The 26,538-nt window shown below is 43.5% G+C and overlaps 1 protein-coding gene across 1 annotated transcript in view; it reads right to left on the bottom strand.

Moving 5' to 3' along the window:
- Positions 1-445: 445 nt before the first annotated feature.
- The window catches only part of Ldsdh1 (Lipid droplet subset dehydrogenase 1), a 69,698-nt gene continuing 43,605 nt past the window's right edge, over positions 446-26,538 (bottom strand). Inside the window, exons 2-6 of the mRNA XM_084583159.1 lie at positions 15,199-15,441; positions 13,384-13,490; positions 9,703-9,843; positions 7,319-7,444; positions 446-978 (exon numbers count right to left, since the gene is read on the bottom strand). Of these exons, the coding sequence (XP_084439285.1) occupies positions 870-978; positions 7,319-7,444; positions 9,703-9,843; positions 13,384-13,490; positions 15,199-15,441 (726 nt within the window). The 3' untranslated portion in view covers positions 446-869. The remainder of the gene's footprint in view (positions 979-7,318; positions 7,445-9,702; positions 9,844-13,383; positions 13,491-15,198; positions 15,442-26,538) is intronic.

The following is a 26,538-nucleotide window of genomic DNA, read 5'->3' as shown; positions in this document are numbered from 1 at the left end:
GAATTGAGGGAAATATATAAGGAGGCAGTTTGGGCCGACACAGGAGAAAAGATAATTGTACCCTGCAGCCTCTTGCATTTCCTACAAGAAAGTTATGATTCAAGCTTTTGTGCTTCGTATTTTATCTTTTGCTTAAAGATATTCTAATCGTAAAATTTATTTCAATAAAGGACTAATCACTCCTTGACATCGACTCAAGGCTATAAAGAAAAGGCTATAAGAAAGGATTCCCCTATAACATTCGACTACCATTTTAAATAGACGTCGTACAGTTCTAAACGAACTGACTAAAATCGCAGGGTTCTAAAAACCTCCATTGGAACAAACGTATTAGCGAATATTGTTTTTTTTTTTTTTCGTAAGCACTGAGAAAATCGAACGTCCTTTCAGGTTTGTATGTTTTCTGCAAAATGAAAGTATTTTTTCGAAAATCTGTAGTCCTGCTGCTGTAACGCCTTCGTTCTTCAGGGGGTAACTACTGGTTAAAGTTATAAATCCAAGCAAATATTCATGACAAAGGGGTTTTTCACGCTCTCGTGACTTAGTTGTTCCGGGGCTTAATCCTTTCTGGCGGAATAACGTGCCCAAACTAACGAAAGAATAGACACCGACTGCTTGTGACAACATCTTTTATAAAAGACAAATGGCTAGGCAATGTGTCGAGCACATCTGTCTTACACTTGCCAGCAAGCACGACCCGTTTTTAAGCCGCGGTCTGGTGGCGACTCTGTAATGGACGCCAAGTAGACGTCTCTAAGACATTTTTTTCTACCTGGCGTCCACATTTTGCAACAAACAACCAAACAACTAAAAAAATGGCGGAAACAACGAAGTTCGTTCGGTGTTCTTTTTTCTGTCCGATGGCTGCCTCATCCGAAGGCCGACGTTGTAGCGGTCGTCGGAGAGGCGCCTTGGTGAGGCTCCACGGTGCAGCCCATGAACCGCTGCATCAGCTTCGTTGCTTTTGCCGGGAACAAACTGCAGCCACAGAGAACAAGAACATAGTAAAATAAAAAAAAAACCTACTTTTTGACTGCCCTGTTTGAAATGCCTGAAGTGGAAATGTTAGTGCCCCTCCCAATAGTTGCAAGTATTTTAAACCTAAGTCCGTCGAAAGCAATCGCGAGCGGGGAAGATCCCGGAAGACAGGCACCTGCACTAATAACTTACTTGTTATTGTTTGTTTAGAACTGCGATTTGACGTTAGGCAATTGCGTTCCAGTTAATTCCAAGTGATTAACGAAGCAATTCTATTCAACCATGTTTGAGTGACACCAAATCGGTTCCATTTGTTATAGCCTGTATTGATACACAAGTATTTATTTTTTCATTTCTATTTATTTCCTTATTTATTTCACAGCTAGTGCCAGCATTGAAACAGAAGAAGGACCCCATGCAGAGTTTAGAAAAATAAACACAGCAGAAAAATGCGTCACAAGGCGCAAATCAAGCAGGCAGATATAATCCGCCCATATACCTAACAAAGCCTGTATCTGAGCAAGATAGCACATAGCTTCGGAAAGGGGGAGGTTAGCGCTAGTTCTGTGGTTTTGTTCCTTCTGTGCGCGTTTTTCAGCTTGCTTGTTTTTCCTGTTCCAAACACCGCACGCACAGATAGCTTACAGAAATATAATGTGCTGAATGCCCTCTACATGCGCAGCCGTTGCTAGAACGAACGGGACGACCAGGCAGAAAAAGAGCAAGTTACAAGAAAAAAAAAAAAAAGTGGAGAACAGATATACATGAAACGCCCACCCGCTAATCGCTGTGATCAAACAGCAGCATTTCGCGTCAATTGACAGGAGGCCATGCTTACCTTTTGGACAGCGCTGTAAGAACATAGCGCTCATTGGTATTTAGCAATGCTAAAATGAACGTCACTGTAAACGTATTGTGTTAACAAAAGTAGATCTGAGTGTGATTTATTCACGGAGCGTATGCCATGGTTGCTTATGTCTCCCTTTACCTGGAATGCAAGGCTTAAATCGGACTCGGTAGATGACCAAATGGCCTCTGGGATGTATTCAGTTCAGTTCAGTTCAGCCGTGTCCGACTCTTCGTGACTCTTCGTGACCCTATTGACCATATCACGCCACGCCTTCCGGTCTCTCACTATCTTCCTAACATCACATAACTTCATCTGCAGCGCCTCGAGGATGCCATCTAACCATCGCGTTCGCTGCCTACCCCTTCTCCGGTGACCCTCAACCTTTCCCAACATCAAATCTTTCTCCAGCGACTCCTCTCTTCTCATCAGGTGACCAAAGTAGCTGAGCTTTAACTTTAGAATTGGACCCTCCAATGAACAGTCAGGGTTTATGGGTTCACAGTCCAACTCTCGCATCCACACATCACAACTGGAAAGACCATAGCACGAGTTATACGGATCTTGATTGGCAGACTAATGTCTCTGCTCTTTACTAGGCGGTCAAGGCTAGTCATAGCTCTCTTTCCCAGAAACAGGCGTCTCCTAATTTCATGCCTGCAGTCTCCTTCCGGGGTAATCTTGGAGCCCAATAAGAGAAAATCTGTCACAGCCTCCACTTCTCCCTTGATGCTCCAGGACATGATAGGGCAAGACGCCACGATCTTTGTCTTTTTAATGTTCAGTTTAAGCCCTAACTTCTCACTCTCTTCTTGTACGCAATGGAGTAATGCGATGTATTACTCCATTGTCCTTTTGGACTGTTACCCAATCTCCCGTTTCGCCCTCTACCCTCACTCCAACGTTTAATGGGCGCCGATTCGAGTCATCTGAATCGATCTTACTATTAAAGCTAACCTGCCAGCGATAGAATGATGACTTCTTTGTCCCATGCTAATTGAAAAATTCATTTCGTTCATTTATCAAAATATGTAACGTCCGAAATCGACATCGCCTATGATGTACGCCGTAGAGTAGGGCTTCAGTAATATGGACGATCTGGGGTTATTTAACCTGCACTTACAACGTACAATACGCAGTCGCCTTGCATTTTACTTCCATCAGATCTTAGCCGCCGTGCTCAGGATTGAGACTTAATTGAGACTTAATTAAGACTTAATTTAAGTCTTAATTTAAGCTTAATATCTCCATGCAGTGTCGGAAGTGCGAAACATAGTCATATTCACGCTATGGCTTTTTTATGCCAAAGCGACCTAACATTTTCACCTCAAAATAGCACGGAATAGAGCAGGGACACTCCTGACAACTGCTCATTAGGGCGAGGTAGTAAGTAATTGAAGATGATAGGGTACGGAGCACCTGAATCAAAAGATAACAAACAAACCAAGTGAACTTTGGAAATTCATCTCGATGTTTACGAAATGAATACTGCCCAATACAAAAAATATATATAACATGGAATTCCAAGTACCATGGAATTACGATTCGCTTGATCCTTCTTGGTCCTCCCACACTACAGCGATCAGTAACGAAGTTAATCATGTCCTGTCTTACTTGCGACGTAATTTACCATTAGCAATTTTTTTCTTCTGATAAGTATTTTATCCATGTGGAGCTTATGCAGTTGTGCAGTGTATTTTGCATGTGCAGTAACATTTGTCACATTTGTTTCTGTGGACAGCTGCACCGCGCCGTACTGGAAGGGAGGAAGGTTGCAGTGAAAGAGGAAAGAAAGAGAAAGAGGAGCCATAGTGTAGGGGTACGGAGTAATTTCGACCACCTGGGAATATATAACGTGCGCTGACATCGCACTGCACACGGATGCCTCTCCGTTTCGTCTCCATCGAATAGTAGCCATCGGCGTTCGGGATAGAACCCGGGTACTCCAGCACAGTAGTGGGACGTCTTACCACTGCACCACCACGGCGGGGCGCGCGAATCAACGGAGAATCAGCGGTATATGGAAATGAATTATGGTGCCCGTACTTACTTTCGGAAATGCGGCTGTGTGCCTAAAATCATATTTACAGTCGACATTAGAAATAAATTAGAGAGCCTTCGAACGATTAGCACTAGGTGCCCACGGCAAAACCACAAATCAGGTGGTACAGGGAGATATGGGCTGGACATCTTTCGAAGTACGGGAAGCTCAGAGTAAAATATTAAATGAGCAACGCCTGAGGAAATTGGGCAGTAACAGATGGGCAGCTAAAGTATTTAAATACCTATACCTTAAAAGCGTTGACTCACAATGGAGGAAACGAACTAGGAAACTAACCAGTAAGTATGCTAGTCACAAGGACGGAGAAATAAAGAGCGTTAAGCAACAGGTGAAAAGCACAGAAGGTAAAAATTGGATAAATTCAATGGAAAAGAAACAGAGTATGGAATTATACCGGAAGTGGAAAAGGCAGATCAGGAAGGAAGCTTTCTTTGATAACTCAAGAGGCAGTGAGTGCCCTACTTTTTGAATCTAGATCAGGGTGCCTTAGAACACGCATCAACAAAAAGAAATTTAACAATGAAGTTGGCGCATGTGCTGTATGTGGTAACTCCAGTGAAACAATTGACCATATTTTACTCGAATGTAATAGTATCCATCCGGAAGTCGATGCAGGCGCCGTCACTATTCCTGAAGCTCAAGGGTTTAGAGACACTAGTGGCCGGGTGAAGAAACCGGAGGTAGAAGCTAGCAAAAAACGACTGGAAGATTGGTGGCTTAAAAGCAGAGAAGTGACATAATGGTAGTAATGTAGAAACAAGAATTTAATAAATAGAATGATGGTATAGTTAACCAATCTAAAATAATAATTAAGATAGAGGGAGAAAAATGAGCATGATAGCTATTGCTACCACCTGTTTCAAAGGGGACGCTCCTATATTCTATCCATCCATCCATCCATCCATCCATCCATCCAATCCAAATTCGGGCACTCGACGCTAGCGTCTCCTGCTGGTGGTAAGCCAAAGCACACTGTGAATGCTAGTTTTGCCCGCCACCAGATGACAGAAGCATGTTTTGGCGCCATATTCAACAGGTTCCGATTTCATCCTAGAGTGGGTCGAAGAGTACTGGCATGTAGCAGACTGGACTGGGCACGTATTGCAAGAAACTTCGAATATTAGGCCTTTCAGATTTAACCAACCGAAAAAAATGATTCCTCTAAGTGTCATGCGAAAATCTGTGCGTTGTCTTTATTCGCATAACACAGCGAACAGTTCCCCAACCTCAGTTATTTAATATCTTTCTATTGGCTTGAATATGTTCATAGCATTTTTGGCTTTAAAACTATAGAACCTGGATAGCCCGGATTCTTCATTTTGTCTACTATCATGGCCTCTATTGACTATTACTATGCCATATATTACCATTCACAGCAGGCACCAAAACAATAACGATTCTGTGTTGGCATGACCTGCATATATACTGCCTGCTAATTTGCAATTCACAAGAGCAATTAGTTTTGTGCGAAGCACCGTCTTCTCACTAAGCAAAAGTAACAGATTTAGAATATATATTTTTTGAATAAAATCCCTGTATTAGTGGAACAATCGTTGTAATAACGTGGGATGCATTGCATATGTGCCGTATAAAAGCAAATATAGTCCTGCTAAAAAGGACATATGATGTCACGCAAAAAGGAATTCAGGTAATTCGTAATAGTGAGAATTATGGATTCGTAATAAGAACACGTTTATGTGGGTGTGTACTATATAGGAATAAACGTGCAACCAGATCATTATTTTGAAACTCTTACCATATTTTGCTTATGCTCCGTGTATGAAAATATATGATCATCTAGACTTTAAATCTAATATATATAATAATTGTAATTTATTTGTTTTGTTCAAAACAAAATTCAAACACATTTTTAGTAGTAAGTCTAGTGACTCTTGCAGAACAAAGCATTACAATAAACATTACGAACTGTCGAAGTTGCGGTGCGTTACACGAAAACACGACGTCACCATTTGGAATGCGATGTTATTCCTTCTTGTGTGTCTGTGGCATGAATATACTTCTCCCGAAAGATCGCCTAATGTTGACACTAAGCACAGTAGAAGAGCTGCGGTGACAGCAATTTGAAAGGATGTCGGCAAAGTCCGACGCAACCAAATTCAAATCGTTCTGTGCAGAGATTATTCTACTGTTACTACATAATCTCCGTTCGTAAGTAACGGGAGTAAGTAAAGGTGCTGGGATCGTTCCTGCGTCGTCGATTCCATTTATAACGCCCTGATAATACTAGAGTAATAGAAGAATAGTTTATAGTTTGATTATTAGTCGTGGTCCATTGCAAACAACAATTTTTACAGAAGGGTGATTTTGCTACCTGCATAAAGATCATTTATTCGGTGTTCTGAAAAAAAAAATATGTGGTCTCGTCCCGCAGGGTTCTCAATAACTCGCTTGAAATTTCATGTGTGTTCTTTTATTTTTATCGATGGGAAGCAGTGGAAGCTGTAAAATTGTTGCGTTAAACAATATTTACATTGTGGTAGAAACATAAGTATGCAACAGTCAATAAGCTGCATCATCTTTTACTGAACCAATGAAGTCACCTTATTATAGGCTTTACTAATTACGGGTAGATCTGACTAGTTCTTCATGAGCACAGCTAAACCAACCCCAGTACCGAAACCAAACTTTGTCTTTCGGTTCAGCACCTTGGCTCATAGAAGTTTCCAGCGATTCAAGGACAAACTTTCAGAGGCTACGGAGAATTACCTTCACGTACAGTGCGTTCGGTAGCTAATGGTACTAGTTTCTTTACACATCACAGAACAGAGCCAGACATCACTGAAATAAAATTCTCAAAATTTTAACTCGACTGCTATTTTATAAAGTCGTTTAAGTATTATTTTGAAAAATCCTAAGCATGGTACCATTAAAGCAGCAGAGCTTTGAGAGTTTTATGAACTCTGAGTTTTAAAACTGGCGAGCAAAACCTCTCATTGCGGTTGCATGCAGACATTTTTTCATGTAAAAAATACACAAGTTAACCAAGGCCCAGACGAAGACAAGTCAACTTGCCGAAACGTTGGCTCGACCTGCGAACTGAGGTGTGCCTATTTACCCTTGTTCAGTGCTCCTTCATACCGTGTAAACTATCTTCTTCCTTTCGTTGTACAAGTTAACTACTGCATATATGTGACCCATATCGTCTGCACAAGCACGCATACCCGGTCTTTGCAAAAGTGTATAGCCCCAGGAGTCTGCTTCTAAACGACTTTATGCGGCTTGTAATGCGTTTGCAGTGCTCCGAATCTTTTGATGGTAAGATTTTTGCCCTACTCTCTACGATGGGAAGGGCCTTCACTAATGTCAAATACCCGCCACTACACGGCTTAAAAGCAGGCCCCCTGAGCTCTATACTTATCACAAAAGCTGTACGTTGTGCTCAGAGTGGGGCGTAGGTTGTCTGTACTCACAACATAAGCCTGTGCATAACGAGGATCCTGTGTGGAATGACCACTTCGGTTTCTTCTCTTAGGATGGCGTCCATGGTCCGGTCAGCAACAGCTTTTGTTTCAAGGATGGGTGCTAACCACGGGAACCTGAAACAGAGAAGCAAAAATGATATGAGCATTGAATGTGAGTGTTCATCAACCGGAAGGGTACGACACATAGAGCTCAAAAACTTTGCCTCATACGATTCTCGCGAGTAAGAAGTGTTTTCGAGTTCACACTCTTCGTCAGGTAAAAGTGTCAGAAGAAGGCAGTTACCAACTGCTTGCTGCTGGGAGTACACGTAATCCTGCGGTTTCTCCTTCGAAACACAGCGTACTTAAAATCAAACAACTAATTATTGATTTCCAAAAGGAATGAGCGCAAAACCCTGCTTTGTACTTTATTTTTTTAGTCGTTGCGAGTTTGGTGACACTTTAGGCGCTTCTGCCATAATTCGAAATTGATATTGTTTATCATGACAGAATAATGTGTCCAGTGTCCGTAATCGGTGACTGCACTATTTCGGCACGACTTACCAGTGTTTGTTATGTGCAACCAAGAGCTCATATCTATTTCGTTTTGTTGCTTAATATAACGGAATATATCATGTTTGTTTATGAGCTTTCATTTTTTTGCTCAACGCAGGAAGATAATCAATTTTTATATGACAGCCAGGAGACCTAAAACGAAATTTTCAAGAAAGATCACTACTCCACTCGGGATGAGAAGCAATAGTGCCGATATATGACAAAGGGTTCTTGTTCGCACAAGGAGAGGTGGCCGAGTAGGCCGCGTGGACTTTTACACGTTTTCCCTCAAAAATAGCGCGAAACAATTAGTGAGCTCTAACCCTTTCGCGCCTTCTGGTGTACTCAGCGTCGTGGCCCTCAAGATATTCCTAAATACAGAGTCGAAAGCACGATAAGACGCGTCTTAAAATAGTGAAAAAAATGCGCCGTTTCCCGGCATCTAACTGAGAGTAGAATATATGGTTAAAAAGGAAGAAATGATTTCTACACTTTTCGGAACATTTTGAATTGCTTCAGTAAAGGCATAAGCAACTCTTGGGTGAAATGCAGCCACCAGTATCTCGCTAAACCAAAATTAACACTTAAAATCAAAACTAACATTCATAAAATTTTTGCAAACACTGCCATAGACAGAGAAACAAATATGCTATGCGGAATTGAACGCCTCAAGATAGGCGTACCAAAATAATGATAGCAGCACAATTCCAGAGGTGAAAGAAATGGCAAATGCTTTCTTTAACAAACATTTTTATGACCTTTAGCCTATTGTAAATAAATCGTGGATGCACTTCGTAGTAGCAAAAGCGCAGTAAGATTAATAAATTATTTTCTTTTCATCTGAAGTATTTTACCCCCCCCCCCCCCCCCCCTTACCATTTCTTATTTCTTTCAGTTCGAATTCGCGTCGTGTCCAAATTAGACGCACAAGGAATGTGGTGTTTATATATTTTTTTTGCGCTACAAGAATATTTTAAGCCTATGCGTTAGAAAGTATTTACTGAATTGCCGCTACGAATTAATGTGAAACTACTGCACATAATTTTATACAGCCCTCTTCTCACGGCCACATCTCCAGGACATCAGACAAAAATCATTCCCTTTCGATCGCCGACGTGGAAGTCGCGCAAATTAATGGCGATAATTCAACTTCCCAATTTGAGAAAGCTGAAGGCTCCACAAATATTGCTGAGGAACCATGATCATTACAATAGTGGTATCTGACCTATAAATTCCTATCTGCGCTGATACAATTTCCAATATTGCAATTGAAAATTAATATAATGCAATAATGTTTCATTATATTACGGATATTGTGAATATGCAAATATGCACTTGGTTGAATAGTAAACACGTAGCGTCCGTTCAGGGGATCTGTACTCATGATCCACAATAAAATAGTGCGCTCCAAATCATCATTTATACCCCTTGGTATATTTTTATTCGAGCAAGCTGAACAGGGGGGGGGGGGGGGGGGGGGGGCTCTGAGGCATGCCGCTCCCGGTTATTATTTACAAGTCTATTCTCAGAGATTGTCTTTGCGTAAATGGAGTTTACAGCATTCTTTCTGGGCGATGCGCGAGCTAATGCAGCGGGGAAGATGCTTACTTGCTTCGATAAAACTGCTTTCGTGCCGCAAAGCAGTAAAAGGACAGGAATCGCAAACTCCATGCTTCACATTTTCCGCTGGTACCATCACAAAAGGAAAGTAGCATTGAAAAAGAGAACACTTGTACTCAATTCTTCCCCTTGTTAAAGAAAAGAGACCGACTCAGTTGTCGAAAACAGCGTAGCTAACACAGCGTAAGAAGCGTCGAGTGCTTTGGCAGAGAGCGCACCTAGACTTGGGCTCCTTGAACATGCCAGTGTCTATGGCCATGGGACAGATAGTGGTAAGCTTGATCTTGTCCAACAGACCCAGCTGGTATAGTTCTTCTTCCAGCGCGCACATGAGGCCCCGGACAGCGAACTTTGAAGCGCTGCGAAAAAGTTTTAATGAGTGAGAAAGCGTTACACAAGAACATCTTAGGCTTAACACTTGCTTTCTACACATCGCGTTAAGAGGGAAATAAGCTCTTCTTATTTTTTTATTACTACTTCATGGTTGGCCGTTCACCAAACACAGACTCCTGCCGCAAAATTTCAGTTCGGTAATAATTTTCAACGATGTTATGCATTTCCAAGAATTTGGCTCCTTGTGATCTCCTATTTCTGAAAGTCATTAGCAGGTAAATAATGGCCCTCTCTCTGCGGTGCTGAACACATCTAGTTTACGTGGCATTTTACGCCCCTTCTTACAGAAGAATAAAAATGATCATTGAGACAAAGTGTGAACTCAGCGAAGTCACTCGGCACCGGTCAGCCCGATATGAACGGATGTTAGCAAACCATTTTGTGGTCTTCTTACAGATGCTGATCGAAAGTGCCTTCAACCGGATTAGATCAGCGTCGCTGGAAATGGGCACAACTTCACCTTATCGCTCATTGTGAGGCGTCAACTACCCATAGCTATAACATGGCGACCTAGAGAATTTGCAGCCTCTTTACAGTAGGCGTTTCAATAACCCTACAACTCCTTTCAAGAGCTCATAGATGGAGTGCAAACGGCAGTGCAATGTTGACCACTGAGGCTAGCGAGGATACATAATTATGTTTCTGCACGGCTAAGCAGACAGAAGTGACCATTCTCTTTTCATCTTAAAGGCACCCTACAGCAAGCGCGGAGACATATGTAATATGGTCAACACGTTACAATTACGAGGACTGTTGAAAAGCATGCGTTGCTAAGAGGCTGTTGCCGTGGCATCGCTCACGTGAGACCCGACTAAGATTAACGCAGAGGGGGTTGCATTAGAACACCATGTTCTGGTTTGTATTATCCGTAAAAAAAAAAAAAAAAAACTTTCCTTAAATATAGTTTTCTTGACTGTACCTAGACATCACATTAGCAGAACAATAAAAAAAATTAAAGCATTCATGGTTACGAGAAAAGAGAATTTCAGTTTTTTTTTCATGCCATATATCTTTTTTTTTTTTTCCGGCAGCTCTTGGAATTCTTAGTGTGGTGGTTCAGTAGCTTTCAACAGTTGTTATGAATTTCGATTTAGTTTTCAGAGCGCAGTCCTCAGGCACCTACAGCAGCGCGAAGGACCACCCACATGGTTAGCCCGCAGTTATGAAAAAAGATGAAAGAGAAGAGATTAAGAGAAAGAAAGCACGATTTGCATCACTGTGTTCCTACGTGCCTATCGCTGACGACGGCATAGAAGATTACGAGCACAGCCATTGAGTGCGCACCGCCCTCATTGGCCCAGATCGCTTTTAGCTTTCGTAGTGCTGCAAACAGCTTGTGAAACGGAGTATAGAAGAACAACAGAGGAGGGAGCGACAGTGCAAGCAGGCAGTGACGTAAACAGAAGTACGATCGAAGCCAAAGCCGAAGAGTGCGATTACTGTCCATTCCAAAGATTATGCCGACAAGCGCAAGAATGCATCCCTGCAGCGGGGTAAGTACAAAAAGCAGAATGAGGGGATGTCAAGGGAGAGCAAGGAGGGCATCGGCGCAGACGGAAACATGGAAGTGAAGGGTGGAAACTCGAAGAGGAAGATATGGTCGTTCTGGTGGGCGTTGTGAGCGAAAAATCACCAGCATGACTAGGACATCTAACAGTTGGCAGGTCACATAGAACACAGGCATACAGGTGGTATAGCTCGCATTGAGGTAGTATATCGTGGTCTAGTAGCCTCGACCAACATTCTTAGATAAGAGACAGTTTGAAAAGTGCGCTGGGGCGCCGAGCTACCAATTGGGCCCAAACAATTGCCGGTCTGGCGCCCTCGAATTCCAAAACGACCGCAGCGCCCCTCCGCTGCGGTGGATCGGTAATTAAGGCAGAAATTTTAAGTGCTACTAATCCGGTTCTTTCAGCAGTGCAACGGAAAATAAAACTGTGTTTGCGTTTTCTAAACACACTTTTGTACGCATTTGAAAGCCACCGCGTGTACTGACGAGTCTCAAGGAAGGAATTTGCAGACTCGACTCGAACATGTCGCCTACGCGAGATACGTCTGCAAACGCGGTTGCTTTTCATGCGTAGAAATGTGTATATAAGAAAAAAAACGCATAAGAGGTTGTAATTTCTGTTGCAATACTGACAGAAGAGGGTTAGTAGCACTTAAAATTTCTGATTCATTGATTGATTTATAGGAAGGGAAAGGCGCAGTAACTGTCTCTCTTGTTTTCTGTGGACGCCTCAACCGCGCCGTAAGAGAAGGAAGGAAGGTGGGAGTGAAAGTGGAAAGAGAGAAAGAGGAGCCGTAGTGGAGGGCTACGGAGTAATTTCGACCACCTGGGGATCTTTTAACGTGCGCCGACAACGCACAGCACACGGACGCCACTTCGTTTCGCCTCCATCGAAACGCAGCCGCCGAGGTCGGGTTCGAACCCGGGTGCTCCGGCACAGTAGTCGGGCGTCTTACCTCTGCACCATCCCGATGGGGTTAAAATTTCTGTCTTGCCTATTCACCGATGTGAACGAAGGTGGGCAGGGGGAGGAAGTAGGCGGAGGGAGGTTGCTGTCGTTTTGGGACTTGTGGGTGCGAGAGCAGCTATTTTTTAAGCTCGCTCCTTAACTCCCAATTTTCCAACTCTCTTATAAAAAAAAAAAAAAATGGTTTTGGCATCCATTATCGCGGCTCGAGTTAGTCGATTCGGAACATACCGCTGGGCACCCAGCGTTACAAGTGAGATTGTATAAGCATGCTCCGGCTCACGGAAGCAGCTCCGCCAGCTCGCGGAGAAAGAAAGGGAGCGAGAGAGCAAGCATCTAACCACCACCAACACCGCTACTAGGTCCTTTCGAATAACCCTCAGAGGGCAAACGTGGTTCGTTTCGGTGTTGGCCCGGTGATGACCAGCCTGCGATCTGCAGCCGGCGTTGAAGACGCGGTCCAGTGGCTTTAGGAATGCATATATACATATCTGTGGAAGCCCGCGGAATTCGATCTTACGAGCTTCAGAATAGAAAGTCAAATTTGAAGGTGGCATGAGTATCGAACCCGTGACCCTTGTATGTCTTATAAACCATGGCACCCCTAGGCCATGCAGGGCTTGGTATTTACACCGGGATACCTTTCACAAAATCTGGCAGTTGTGGGCCACGCACCTCTAAGGTAATTTTTGAAAGGGATATATGTGAAACTATACATCAAAATTAAGGGAGTTTTATTTATGCAATTTGCGAAGCGCATGAACGCGGATTGAAATCTGAAAGGGTGGCAAGAGCGAGGTGCCGGCAGCTATTTGTTATTAAAATTATAGCAGCCTGTGCAAAGCTCCAATTCATACCAGCCTATTAGCAGACTGTTGAAAATTCTTCCCACTAATATCAGAGCTAATGCGCCAACAAGTACGGTGCGTCGAATCAAGCCCTCTGCCGTTATACACTTCTTTACAGTCTCCACGGCGTGCATTACGCACAACTTAATGAGGCGAAATAGAAACATTAACCTCTTCTTACCAGTAATCAGTCAGATACCCTGTTCCGACGTAGCCGGCTATGGAAGAAATTGCGACAATATGACCTTCCTTCTGGACGAGCATTCCTGGCAGGAATTCTTGAATCATCTGCAAAAATTATTACATAAATATAAATGTAGAAAACTTTGCTATGCAGGTAATAAAGGATTACGTAAGCAACGTGATGTATTTCGACGTCCTTGGCTATTTAGTGTAATGCAAGTTGTACCCCTCATCGTTTTATATGTAGTGGCAACGCTTTAAAAATGCCAACAATTATCTTCCTTACATTTTAAGATTTATTTGAACCCTAAATTAGCTGTGATTACTCTTTTTTTTTTCACAGCATGATAATGAGTGACTCATATAAACGTAAGCTACAAAAGGGACATCTTAGCCCTAGCATAACAACTAAACGTTTAATGCAAAACAAACGAACGTCCATAATACGAACGAAACAGGTATTCTCTGGCACTTTCACCATACCATACATTCACCAGAAACTGCAAACCTTTGACAATGTTAGACATCTGCAATTGTCAATTAGGCAATAAACGCTTCTGCATTCTAAAGAATCTTTTTCTCTCTGTTTATATTTTATGTATAACACGAAGTACTAGCACGCAGTTTCCGATACCGTTCGGTTATTGGTAAAGAGAATGATTTGTCGTTTGGAACCAAAGGGTATCCGCTTAGGTCGTCAAGCATAAGAAACTTCTAGCATCCACCCTAACGCTCCTCCGCTAATTGTTTAAACAACTAATAACTGCTTAATCAATGCGTGTAATTATGCACTGCGGCGAAATGGAAACGAGCAGCAGCTAGACAAATATTCGGCCCCGACAGCATTTCCTTGGATCCCTTTACCTATCAATGATCACTTTTTTTTCCTTTATCCTAGGAGCACGCCCACTGAGAAAACCGCCTGGCTTTAATTTATAGCCCACAACATGCCTAAAAATAGGATTTTAAAATAGCATTATTCGCCTTCAGGCATTTTACCGCCTGCGCAAGAACAAGAAAGGTCATTTCTCGCCTGCCTCTCCACCACTCTGATCCAGCGGACCTTACCCTACCGAGATGAGATATCGCAGAGTGCTAACCAGAGTGTTTAGCAAGTTTTCATGTGCAGAGTTCTGGCTACACATTTTTGCTGTAGCTTGCAGAAAATATTCGCTTATGTAGCAGAAATTGTGGGTAGACCGTTGGCATGAGTGTTTTCTACACGTTTATTTGAGATGGAAAAGTTCAGTCCATCAGCGCTGGGGCATATCAAAATTGCGAATTAGGACCTTTGCGGAGAGCATCCAACTCATTGTCACTTTGGCAACTGTATATGAAAGGTGTGAAAAAACTGCATAATGTTTCCAGCGTTAATTACATTTTGCGAAAACGCTCCGCTGTCACTTTTTTTTTTTTCAAGCAATCAGGAGGCTGACAAGACTGGTCTTTTATTCTTGAGTTGATCATAAGTTGAATTGAATATCTCATGGATGTCAAGAACACGAATTCACGGGACAAAAATTATTCAGATTGAGAACGTTCACCCAACATTTGGGAGGTGCTGGTTTCTATCCCGAGATCTGTTGGATAGCCACCTACTTTCTAAAGGGGCAATGTATCTCCGACATGATGCTAAGCTCTTCTCGGGCGCAATGTCTAGAAAAATGGTCTTGGAGAAATTATTTCAAAAGGGGTGGACAGTTTTAGTTCCAAAGTGTCATCGTGAAGATACACAATTAATAGCTAAACAAAAGAAAGAATAATAAAAATGTGCCAACTCTCCTTTAAGGGGACCATAGCGACAGCAACGCACCCAGAAGTGGGACAGCACGTTCACGTCCAGGGTGCGACGTATCTGGTCCGGCTTGAGTGTGAGTAGCGGCTGGCACTGGGTGACGGCGGCGTTGTTCACCAGGACGTCAACGGGGCCCACTTCCTCCGCGACTCGCCGCGACAGTTCGCGCACTTTGGTCTCGTCGGACACGTCGCACTGGTAGGCGTGCGCTGAGACGCCCGTCTCCAGCTTGATCTCGTCAGCCACCGACTGGTTGTTCTCCTGCGAACAAGTGCCACGTGTATACGTCAACGCTTGTACAATTGCGAACGATGGATTCAGTTTATGGTTTATATGGTCAGCCTCCAAAGCGGCTCAAACTAGTTTTTGAGGGATGGCGTAGGAGAACGGTCCAGGAAACGCGGCCAGATGGGATTTTTGCAACGTGCATTGCTGTCTCACAGTGCACGAACGGCATGCTCTTCAGTTCCATCAAAAATATCTGGCATGGACGGGATCGAACCCGTATTCTTGGGAAAAGCAGTCGTGTAACCCATCCCTCTCCCCTTCTTTATGAGCCATCGCGGCGGGTGAAAAACAATATGTCGACAAGATTGACGCCCAGATTGGAGCAAAGAAGAGAAAATACCGTTGCTTCGCAAGTGTAAGCAGACCTTGGAATCAAAATCATTTTATGGAATTGTATGTCTACCTCAGAGTGGCTGGTATTTTGAATAGCTTTTTAATTTTAAAACAATAGAGACAAGAAATGTGCAGAGTGAAAAACGGAAGGGGAGGGGGGTGGGGTGATCGAATTGTATTATAAGCCTCAGTGTGGCTACCAACCGCTAGGTATTTGCTACTTTTTGCGCTTTTCTGGTGGCAAGATTCTCATAGAGGATAATAGTTGGTCTAGTTTTTATTTAGACGACATAGAAAAATTATTACAGCCAGCCATGCTTTTTATTCATTCGATGCGTCAGTACAGATAACAAACAAACATAAATGATAGGAAACACTAGCGAGGCAAAAGGCAGGAAGAATGCCATCAAACCATATCAGCAAGCCCCGCCGGGGTGATGCAGTGGTAATACGCCCGACTACTGTGCCGGAGTTCCCGGGTTCGAATCCGGCCTTGGCGGCTGCGTTTCGATGGAGGTGAAACGAAGAGGCGTCCGTGTGCTGTGTGATGTCAGCGCAGGTTAAAGATCCCCAGGTGGTCGAAATTACTCAGTAGCCCTCCACTAAAGCTCCTCTTTCTCTATTTCCACTTTCACTCCCACCTTCCTTCCTTCCCTTACGGCGCGGTCAGGTGTTCACAGAAAAGAAGACAAACAATTATCGCGCCTTTCCTTTCCTATAAATCAATCAGTCAGTCCACAGAGCAAGTGTGACAGATACTGCGCCTTTCCCTTCCTGTGAATCAGTTAGTATTATTATTATTATTATTATTATTATTATATCAGCAACGCGTGATCCCATTTGGGTCATTCGATGCTCTTCTTAACAATTAAAAAAAAAAAACAGGCAAGGCTAAATGTGACCATCTTTTACAAATGAATATAGCCAGCGTTTGCGGGCTGAGGTGCGGACTAAAATTAAAAAACAGTCTCTGCGGAGGTAATTCGCTAATGCGCTGTACACCCATATTTCCATTTCATTGCTTGGCCGTTCTTCAAATTCTTTCTCTACATGTCACCGTATCTACTGTCATCACTTACAAGCGTTCTCAACACGAAAACAGATAAAATTCGGTGGCTGGCTAGCCCCCGCCGCAAGCGGCGTTCACCTACCGTCCCAGCCCCGTAGGGCCAGGAACTGCCACTGTTCACCACCTCCACCTTCGCGATGTCGGTGCACGTTAAAGGTCTCCAGGTGGTCGACTCCGTAGCCCCCTACTACGGCGCCCCTTTCTCTCTTTCCGCTTTCACTCCCACCTTCTTTCCTTCCCATATGGCGCGGTTAGGTGTCCACAGAAACAAATGCGACTGATACTGCACCTTTCCGTCCTGCGAACCAATTATTATTATTAACATATATTTTAAATATATTATTATTATTATTATTATTATTATTATTATTATTATTATTATTATTATTAATATTATTATTATTATTATTATTATTATTATTATTATTATTATTATTATTATTATTATTATTATTATTATTATTATTATTATTATTATTATTATTATTATTATTATTATTATTATTATTATTATTATTATTATTATGCAATGAAAGGTGGTTTTAATAGCGCTCTCGCGCCTACTTTTGCATCGAAATTCACCCAGTCTACTAATTTCCTTCGATCAAAGACAACACATTCAAAACGCTCCCGCAAGCGCAATTCCATGATTACATTCAGTGAAAAGTAAAAAAAACTCAAGCTTCCTGAAAATTGTTGAACGCTATGCAGCTTCTTGGAAAGGGCGAAATGAATTTCAACAGTGGTTATTAAGAAATAAAATTTTGTTTTACCGTAATAAAAATGAAATCGCTAGCTGAATAGCGATGTCGTGCATGCTTCCAACATTGTTGGCGGCGACAGAAGTGCCACGACTTCTTAGTGTGAGAAAACGAAATTTGTCGAGAGCGCTCAAGTCTGCTGTTTTAGCTGCAGTGACACTCATTCGATTTCAATAGATACTAAGGATCTACCAACGCCACCAAAATAAAATAGGACATATACGTCCGTCTGAAGGCGGTAATCCTGGACACTCAGGCACCTTGCTGTCTACACGGGTAATTTCCCTTTTTTTTTTTTTTTTTCAAAAACGGATTGACAACTTTGAATACGCGGTGAAAAGAAAAACAAAACTACGGATAAAATTGTCTTGAGATCTCGGTTAGTGACTTCACTGCGTTGGTAACTTTTGTTTCTCTCAGGAAACATTGTTTCCACCTTACCCCGCTCTAAATGCTAAATGCTTCGACGCATGCTCTATCGCTGTCGAGTGCGGCTACGTATATGGACAGGCTTTGTTGCTTTTCCGTAACCTGCAAATAAAGTGATTTCAAGAAAGCGCCTGCGTACATGGGCGCACTCAGAGAAAACCAGTTTTGTGGGGAAAAGCGTCCTCAGTTTCTGCCGCGTCTTTGCAAAGCGTCGTGGAGCTGTCCGATGATGTGCAGCTTTTGCCCCAGATCGTATGTTAGGTATATTTAGATTAGGCACAAGCGCGCTGCTCTTCTCTGCTACTCATTAGCAACTCGCATTTGCAATGATGACCGAAAATGTTCGGCCAGCGCGCAGTTCGGATGTATTTTCTTTGTTACTAGTATTGGCGTCGTTTGTAATAGGAAAACCTTAAAATCCTACCGAACATTTGAAGCGTACAGACAGGCGGTAAGCATAAATGGAGTTATTTTGGATCGCAATAAATATCCGGCATGGTTTTTTTTTTTTAATTTCTGGTTTTCAATATACCTGTCCCAAAAGCCACTCTCAGGCTCTACGAAACGTGGCCAGTTGAGAGCTACTCATGCTGCGATGCTTGGATGGGGGATTCTCCTATCACGTAGATATATTTTTAGTTTGTATTATTTATATTACTTTCGACCGTACAGGTACAAGATGGTTCTGCTAGACGTAATCTCCCAACCAACAGTTAGAGGATTCGAGTGAGCGGGGAGAAATATTTCTGCCTAAACGCGAAATTCAATTAGCTGAAACATGTCGTTTGAAAGTTGAACAAACATCGATCAGTTTCGACGCACAACAATTCGTCGACGATGAAAGAAACAGGGCAAACTGACCTTACACAATACCTGACCCACTGCACTACGAAACCCGTACCCGAATGCTTCGCCCACCATGCCAAACACCGCCCATGACACCTGCACCCAATACGCCATCTGCGGAGTAGATTGAGAGATGTATATCGTTGCTGTTGTTAATTTGCGCCAGTCTTAAAACCATTCGAAAACATGAGGCCCAAACTGCGCAGCCCGTGTGTTAGAAGCGCGACACAATGTGGCGCAAATGCCACCGACAAAAGCTTGTTGAATTCCAATAGTGAATCTGGATCTTATTTTCCTGCTCCGTTTGGGGCAGTCGTATACCAATGGCAAAATGGGAGCGAGAGTTGTATGTTTCAATGGCAGATTGAGGTCAGGTGTGGATCACGGATTACTCCGTGTAGCAGCGATATTTTTTTTATTTCGCTAACTTGCCATAAGGCATACTAGTGAAAGTCGTGTAACTCGTTTTCTGCCAGAAACTGGAGAAGGCTTTTTCTCTTAGTGTTGTCTGTCTGCCATTATGAGAAATCCTCCTGCCTCATCCATGTCCAGAATCTATGTCCTTGACGTCCTCGCCTCTGCACAAGTCCACAGTAGGTGGCGAATATCCGCCTCTGCAGCCGGCGTGGAACACTTCGGGCAGGTGGTCGGTCCGATGTCTCGATAGTCCCATCGGCACGTGACCGAAGCGGTAAGGGTCACACTAGCCCTTATCCTTCTAAGGGATACCTCCTCCAGCCTAGTTAAGTTATAAGGGAGGGGGTGAGTGCACGGCGGGATGAGCGCACGCGTATAAATTCGCAGGGGATGCTATAAAATGAGGACAATGCGGCAGGCATCAAAAGGTAGCCACATTTGGTCAGCTGAAATCGGGGATTTGGCCGGAAACCCGTATGCCGCTTCTCTTGTTTCTGCTTCTGCTGCTTGCCAACAGCGGCGCATCCTTACTTTTTTGTTGCTACACTGTGGTCCGAGGATGACATGAAAGGTGCGCCTTTTTGCCGACCTCCAAGGAGCGAACTTTTACGGTGAAACCCTCGCAGTGAAAAATCTCACGCGGCGGGATGCCTCGAAATTGAACAGGCCAGAAAAGAGCGGGCGCCGCCGGTAGGTACCGGCATCGGGCTAGTCGCAGTGGGCAACCGTCACAGCACCGCTGTTTAAACGGGCAATGGGTGCCGGTCGTAAAAGCAGCTGCTGCAGCTGAGACGGAATAACTTATCGGTCCTAAGCTTTTCTTTCGTGCTAACCTTACAACGCACGTCACGTGAACTGTATGCATCATTCTCAACGTTGTTCCTGCACACTTCGGCGACAGCAAGAAGACGAAACCTCGGAGACAGCCATGACAACGTAGACTGTAGAAGAACGGCTGATTGGGCGAGTTGGTGAATCATGATGGACAGTAATATACGTGCGCAAAAAGACGAGACAAAAAGAGGAGAAGTGGACAACGTAGACATTGGAAGAATATTGTTTTCGCATTCGGATCTCGAAAGCGTTCCGCATCCCAACTGGCATCAGAACAGTGTTTCTAAGCACTCTTTACGTTATTGCCATTATAACGAGCAAGTTCCTGGATTTCGCAATAAGGAAAAGCATGCATTCAATTAGCTTGAGATGCCGTAGCGCTACAAGCTCCGCGTCGGCAGCTTCTTCAGACGGCACCTCTGCCGCTTCAAGGACATATGTTAGCTTCGATCCAAGGTTCAATTAAGCGGTAACTGCATGAGGCGACAAACCTTCGAGGTGCGTCGCGCGGAGACGACGCACCTCGTCTTTCGTTGCCGCTGGTGTACACGGCACGAAGCGACGGGACTCGGCAGCAGAGCGGCGCGTTTTCTGCGTTGATCTGTTACCGCCGCTTCATCGCTCGGGCAAGGAGAACATAGCTACGCTAGAATCCTGTTTTTGACACTACACCGCATGAAGTATTATAAAAGCAGTGAAACATTCTTTTAACAGATCGCGTTTCTGGGAGGCACTGCGGAGTAGTGCGCCAAGTTACACTGCGATGCAGACTTGCAAGAAGCGAGTTTCTCCCGCTATTTTCGAAAATTAACAATATCTAGCCACAGTAGTACTTTTGTTTTGGTTTATTACCCTACCAAACTTTTACTGAACTGCCTCGATGCACTCATATGTGCACGGATCAGACGAAGTCAACGTTTGCAGGTTTTTCGCTAAAACCGGAGTAGGAAAATAAACTTCACTCGCAAAAGAAGCTGGAACAGAAGTGGACTATCCCATGCTTTACTTCTACGATTGGCTGGCTCGCGAGTACCTGCCGGGCGGCACGCGAAATTTTCTAAAAACCCAGAAACTGAGCCACAGCCACGAGCGGCAATGCTTTGGCGGCCCTCAGCCCACCGCGGGATGCTGTTGAGCGGTGTGTCGCCGCGGATTGTCGCCTCATGCAGTTATCGCTTTATGAATAATCAGAAACGCAAAATGTGCTCGCATCAGAGCAAAGGTGACCGTAGGCGGTGGCTACCAATGAAGGGGGTGCAGCGCGGAGCCACGAGAACCCGTTCTGCGCGCTGGTTGGCTCACGTTCACACGAGCGCATGCTCCCGCGAAAGTGAACACACTCCTATTGCAAATATACCGTAAGGGATCTGCGCCGGAGCGATGCGCTCCGAGTGAGATCCGACCAAGCGCTCGCGATCTGCCATTGGAATTCGACGTTTATAAAACTTGCTACATTCTAGCTCACCATAGAGGCAAAGAAGTGATCGCGACAGTTGTAGGGCATATCATACCTTTTTTTTTTTCCAATCCTGTAACCATTTCCAGATACCCTTAGATGTCTAGCAACTACTGATAACGTTGCACAACACAGTTTGAACTTTTTCTGGCTAAGATGTGGAGGCGAAACAAATAGGTTAAGTTTAAATTTAGGCCAAGGCCGCAACCTAAGGGGAAAAAAATGCCCGATGCACGTTTAAAGGTAGGAAGAGACTGAAGTCACGTAATTGGCGTGGGTTATTGACAGTCTTATCAAAATGAAATCAAGAATAAATGAGCATGACCAGGGTATGTAATGCGAAGGCATGAGAACCGAGACCACTATAAATAATAGCGCACTGGATTGCAAGAGAAAGCTAGCGTAGAAAGGGGCGGCAGAAAGTCACGTCGGCAGATGTGATCGCAAAGCTTGGAGGCATAAAGCGACTGCGGCTGGTATAGGACCAGGTTGGTTGCAGAGATATGGGAGAGACCTTTGTACTGCAGTGGGCTTAGCTGATGCTGCTGCTGGTGGTGATGACGCCAGAGACGGCTCACCAGGAACTGCGGAGAAAGTGTCTCATACAGTCCTGGATACGAAACCGCTCCAAAGTTAGCGTGCGTTCTATTCACGACAGAAAAGAGGCCGCCTAAACGCTATCAGATGGGGCAGGAGGAACGCGGTAGTGCTTGAGGGCTACAAAGGAATGGCCGTGAAAAAGCGGGCAAAGGCCTTCAGGAGGAAAGAGGAAGCACTCTCACTGAAGGCGTTACGTCCTGGTCGGAGCGCGGCCTACTTCGATCGGCGCAGTCGGACGGGCTCGGCTGAAGAAGCCCCGCAGCGCGCCTACGCGCTCACGTCTGCAAGGTTCGGCTTCCGAACTCGTCGGCAGCCTTCAAAATGCAGCACCCGGTCTGAGTCTACGTACCAAAAATAGCGAACGCTACGCACGCAGCCACGTATAGAACTCACTCGGCAAGACTGAAAGGGCCTACATTTTAACACTGGAAGTGTGGTCCTACACTAGCTGTCTCTCCCTTTTTCATGATTTGTACACTCTACGCATCCTCAGAGAGCTAGAACAGAGCTTGCTCAACGCAAAAGGGTCATAGCATTATTTCTCTCTGTTCACCCTAGTCTGACATTTCAAGAGCACTTCGATAAATAATCTTCCTGCTGAAACCCCCAGCGTGCAATCTCAGGCTGGACCAAGTTACGGCGTGAGGCGGTCATCTCCCTATAGAGCAATTTTTTACGAGGCGTAAATGTTAAAACAGTTTTTCCGTCCGGTATACATCTACTTGAAGCAGCACGGAAATTATTCATAAGAACAGCCGCGGTATAGCCACGAAGGGAACGGGGTGGGCACAAATGCCTGCTTGCTCTTTTTCTTTTAATGTGTGCGAGATACATTGTGCTCATAATTTGCCCCAAGGCCGTTTCAGAAAAATTTCTCACTGTGCTACTGAAGCCTTACAATTTTGCACCATAGTAACTAGCATAGTACTAACATCGCCTGCTACCCATCAGTAGTAAACTTCAAGGACTCGACCAATGGGGGTTTTATAAACTTGTAATTCACAAATTACAACGTTCCGAGCCAATCTCCAAAAATTGTATGTATCACGACCAAGTGTTCTTCAGCATAGTAACATGTGGCCAGTAAAATTATTTTTATGAATACCATATACCGACCTCGGAACCTATTTGGTATACATTACACAAATTAACACTCGCGCTGATTTCCCAAGGTCCAGCGCGGTGCATGATGGCAGAAGTGCAAACAAAAACCTTTGTTTGGATAGTTCGCACAAGCACCGAATCGTTTTTAGACGGCAAGGTACCTACATTTTACACACATAATAAATTTTTATATATAGTTTTAACTCTTTCTCATTAAAAGATATTCAACTCTTCTCAGAGTACACACCCCTCCAAACGAGTTGTGTTGAAAACAAAATACCATCTTAATACCTTAAAAATTCTGTCATTCGATGTTACTGCTTATTTATTACATTCGATACTCATGGGTTATTTTAGAAGGGAGCGGAATACACGAACAAAAATTATTTGTATAACGTACAGGAATGCGCAGTACAAGGAACAGACAAAGCTACAATAGTAAGACGGCAAAGCACATATTACTGGAAATAAATATTTCCTTCAAAGGCAGATTCGAACAAAACCATTTTGGTGATTGTTGATACTGACGGGGGTTGGCAGTTACATTCACTGCCTGTGTTGGACATAAATGACAAAAAATTATTCATTACATAGAAAAAGAAAGTGGGAAAGTTCAAAATATGTTTCATTTCCGACACACTAGAAAAACGCCAATAGTTACGAAGCGCGAATCTTGCGCTGCGATTTTGAACGGACTTAGAAGTTTGAATGATGATTCCACACCTAGCATGCATGTTCCATATTCTAGCGCACAAGTAATGTGCAAAGTAACAGTTCTAAGGAAAGTGAAGTCATAAATATATTACGCTTTAGATAATCATAGCAGCTGCCGGCATGCTGAAAATGAAACTAGTATGTGTGCGCCTCGACATATTATACCTACGTTCTACTAATCAAAACGTTACTCGACACAGGAGGTTTGCTCCGAGAAGTTCGAAATTCTTTGCATTTATAATTTAAGGCGCATGTTCCAGGCGTTACATAGCTCGGATATTTTGTTAATGCCAGACTGAAGTTAACCGGAGTTCAATTAAGTTTTCCGTAAATTACGCACTCGTCGCAGAAAACCTAATAAAAACGAGGTCAGTCAGGACAGCAATGCCAATAGTGAAAATTAATAGTCTCAGCACAGAATATGAGTTCACGGGAGTAAAATAAACAAAGAAAAGAATAAGAGTTCACAGCATGTACAGTGCTAAATGTGTTCTGCTCTTTATACGTGTGCCCAAAGTTATTCCGAACATCGCCACTGAATTTTCAAACGACACAGCTGAGATAGCTTCCATACATTTATATTTTCAAATGGGAAGAGTTTCTTTATCCGATCTTTTTACCGTTTTACTAGTAAAACGCTAAAGCCCCTTGAATCTCTTGATCTAATCAATGGAGACCATATTTTTTTGCGAAGAGACATTACATATTGACTATGTGGTTCATGAATCCGTAAATACTATTGGTGGTGTAACGCACTCCAATTTCCTTCCTATAATGCATCAATGCTATTTCCCTCAGTAGGAGCTCGAAGCGGCAAGAAATAACAGCAGAAGCCACGTACACGATTTGCTACAGTGTATACTATGCCTGACTTTGAATCGAATGCCCCTGTACGCAGGACCTTAGCGACCACAATAAAGATATAGAAAAAATTTATTGCGGCTTACCTCTTGTTAACCATATTCAATTGCGATAGCAACAGCGGAAGATTATTTTGCCTGCTACATTATTCCCCTATCACGCCCTATCAGTGTAAGGTGTTACATTATTGGGGACCCTTAAGATGCATCCTTTAAGAGTATGACGCGAGAGCGTGAGCTAGCGCCCACATATAAATGAGAAGGGTTCAATGCTGCTGAACCGAATGTGGAGCGAAAGCATTAGCTACCGGTGATGGAGAGTTCTTTTTCATCTTCTTCAAGCGTGACCTCCTCCTGGACTACGCAACGACTCGAAACCTTGCGCAGTAATGCTATCGCAATAAAAGTCTAAATGAATATGTTATGTTTCAATAAATCCTAAAAGAAATATGTATACTTACAATCGAGCCAATTATAGTGCGATGAATTCAACCGTTTATTCACATTTCCTGACTTTCGACACCCTGGCTGAAGAATCATATTGTGAGCAGTTATGAGACATACTTTAAAAGGTTTTTGTCTTCGATGCTCACTAAGAGAGGGCAGATGAACAAACTAAGTTCCCGAAAAAGGCATTACTCTAGCGAGAAGGTGATATTTTTCTTTTAGGAAGAATTTGATCTTAAATTATACTACCTAAAGTGGTACCATAGACTGTTAAACATCATTTTGCACGTGCTGAAAAGAGAAAAGGAAACGACTGCAGCGCAGGTAAATTGCTGTTCATCACAGTACTAATTTTGTGTTTCCAGGATGATACAGTCAAATTAAAAGAGGTGTAGACAACTGACGAGTGGAAAAAGATGATCATGTAGGACGAATTGGTTTTCGGCACGTGAAAATTATAGGATTCGTGGTATGCATATCTCCAAACAAACATTTTACCAAACCTCGTTGTTAAACCAGAGAGAAGGAAATAATGACGAGTATGGATGACTTTCTTCTTATGGTTTGGGTCTCCTTCGCAGAAGTTAGGGTGAAGTTACCTAGGAGGCTTACTAAAGTCGTGGTGAAAAAGTTACGCTTTATCAGGAAGATATTGTCACGTACAAGGTGATTGAGGATATAAAGAATAGCAAAGGGGTTAGCTCCGATACAACAGCGGTGAGCAGCACAGACGCAAAACCCGCAAGCGACACTTCGTCGTTCTTCACTCAGTCATGCGCCACCTGGCAACGCTAGGTGGCATTATCAATCAGCCCTTTGTTTCGGACCCTGTTGCTACCTGAATCCCTCTTCTACGCCTCTGAGAAAATAGTAGAAAAGGAAGCTTGACATTACGAAGTACAACAAAGAACATTTGTGCTTCTCTTGCTTTTGTAGCTTTATTGTACGTTTTATGACACTTCTATAATATTGTTACGACGGGGGTAAGACGTCGGAGCGCTGAACAACAAGACGATAGGGCAGGGAGCTCAGCTGGTCAACGGCAGCGCGTTCGGCACGAGAGTCTTTTTTCCAACGTCTTTCTCCCTCACTTGTGCTGTAAGCTTCATCTTCTTCAGGACTGTTATATTTTCCTTTAGGTAGACGAAGACCCCGGGCGAGGTAGTTATTCATTTCCACGAGAGTGACACGGCTTCATCC

Source organism: Amblyomma maculatum, chromosome 11 (genome assembly GCF_055883805.1).
Source record: "Amblyomma maculatum isolate TAMU_Amacu chromosome 11, ASM5588380v1, whole genome shotgun sequence".
NCBI classification, from domain to species: domain Eukaryota; kingdom Metazoa; phylum Arthropoda; class Arachnida; order Ixodida; family Ixodidae; genus Amblyomma; species Amblyomma maculatum.
Note: the sequence above shows the minus strand (reverse complement) of the source record. Positions and strands in the feature narration are given on the sequence as shown.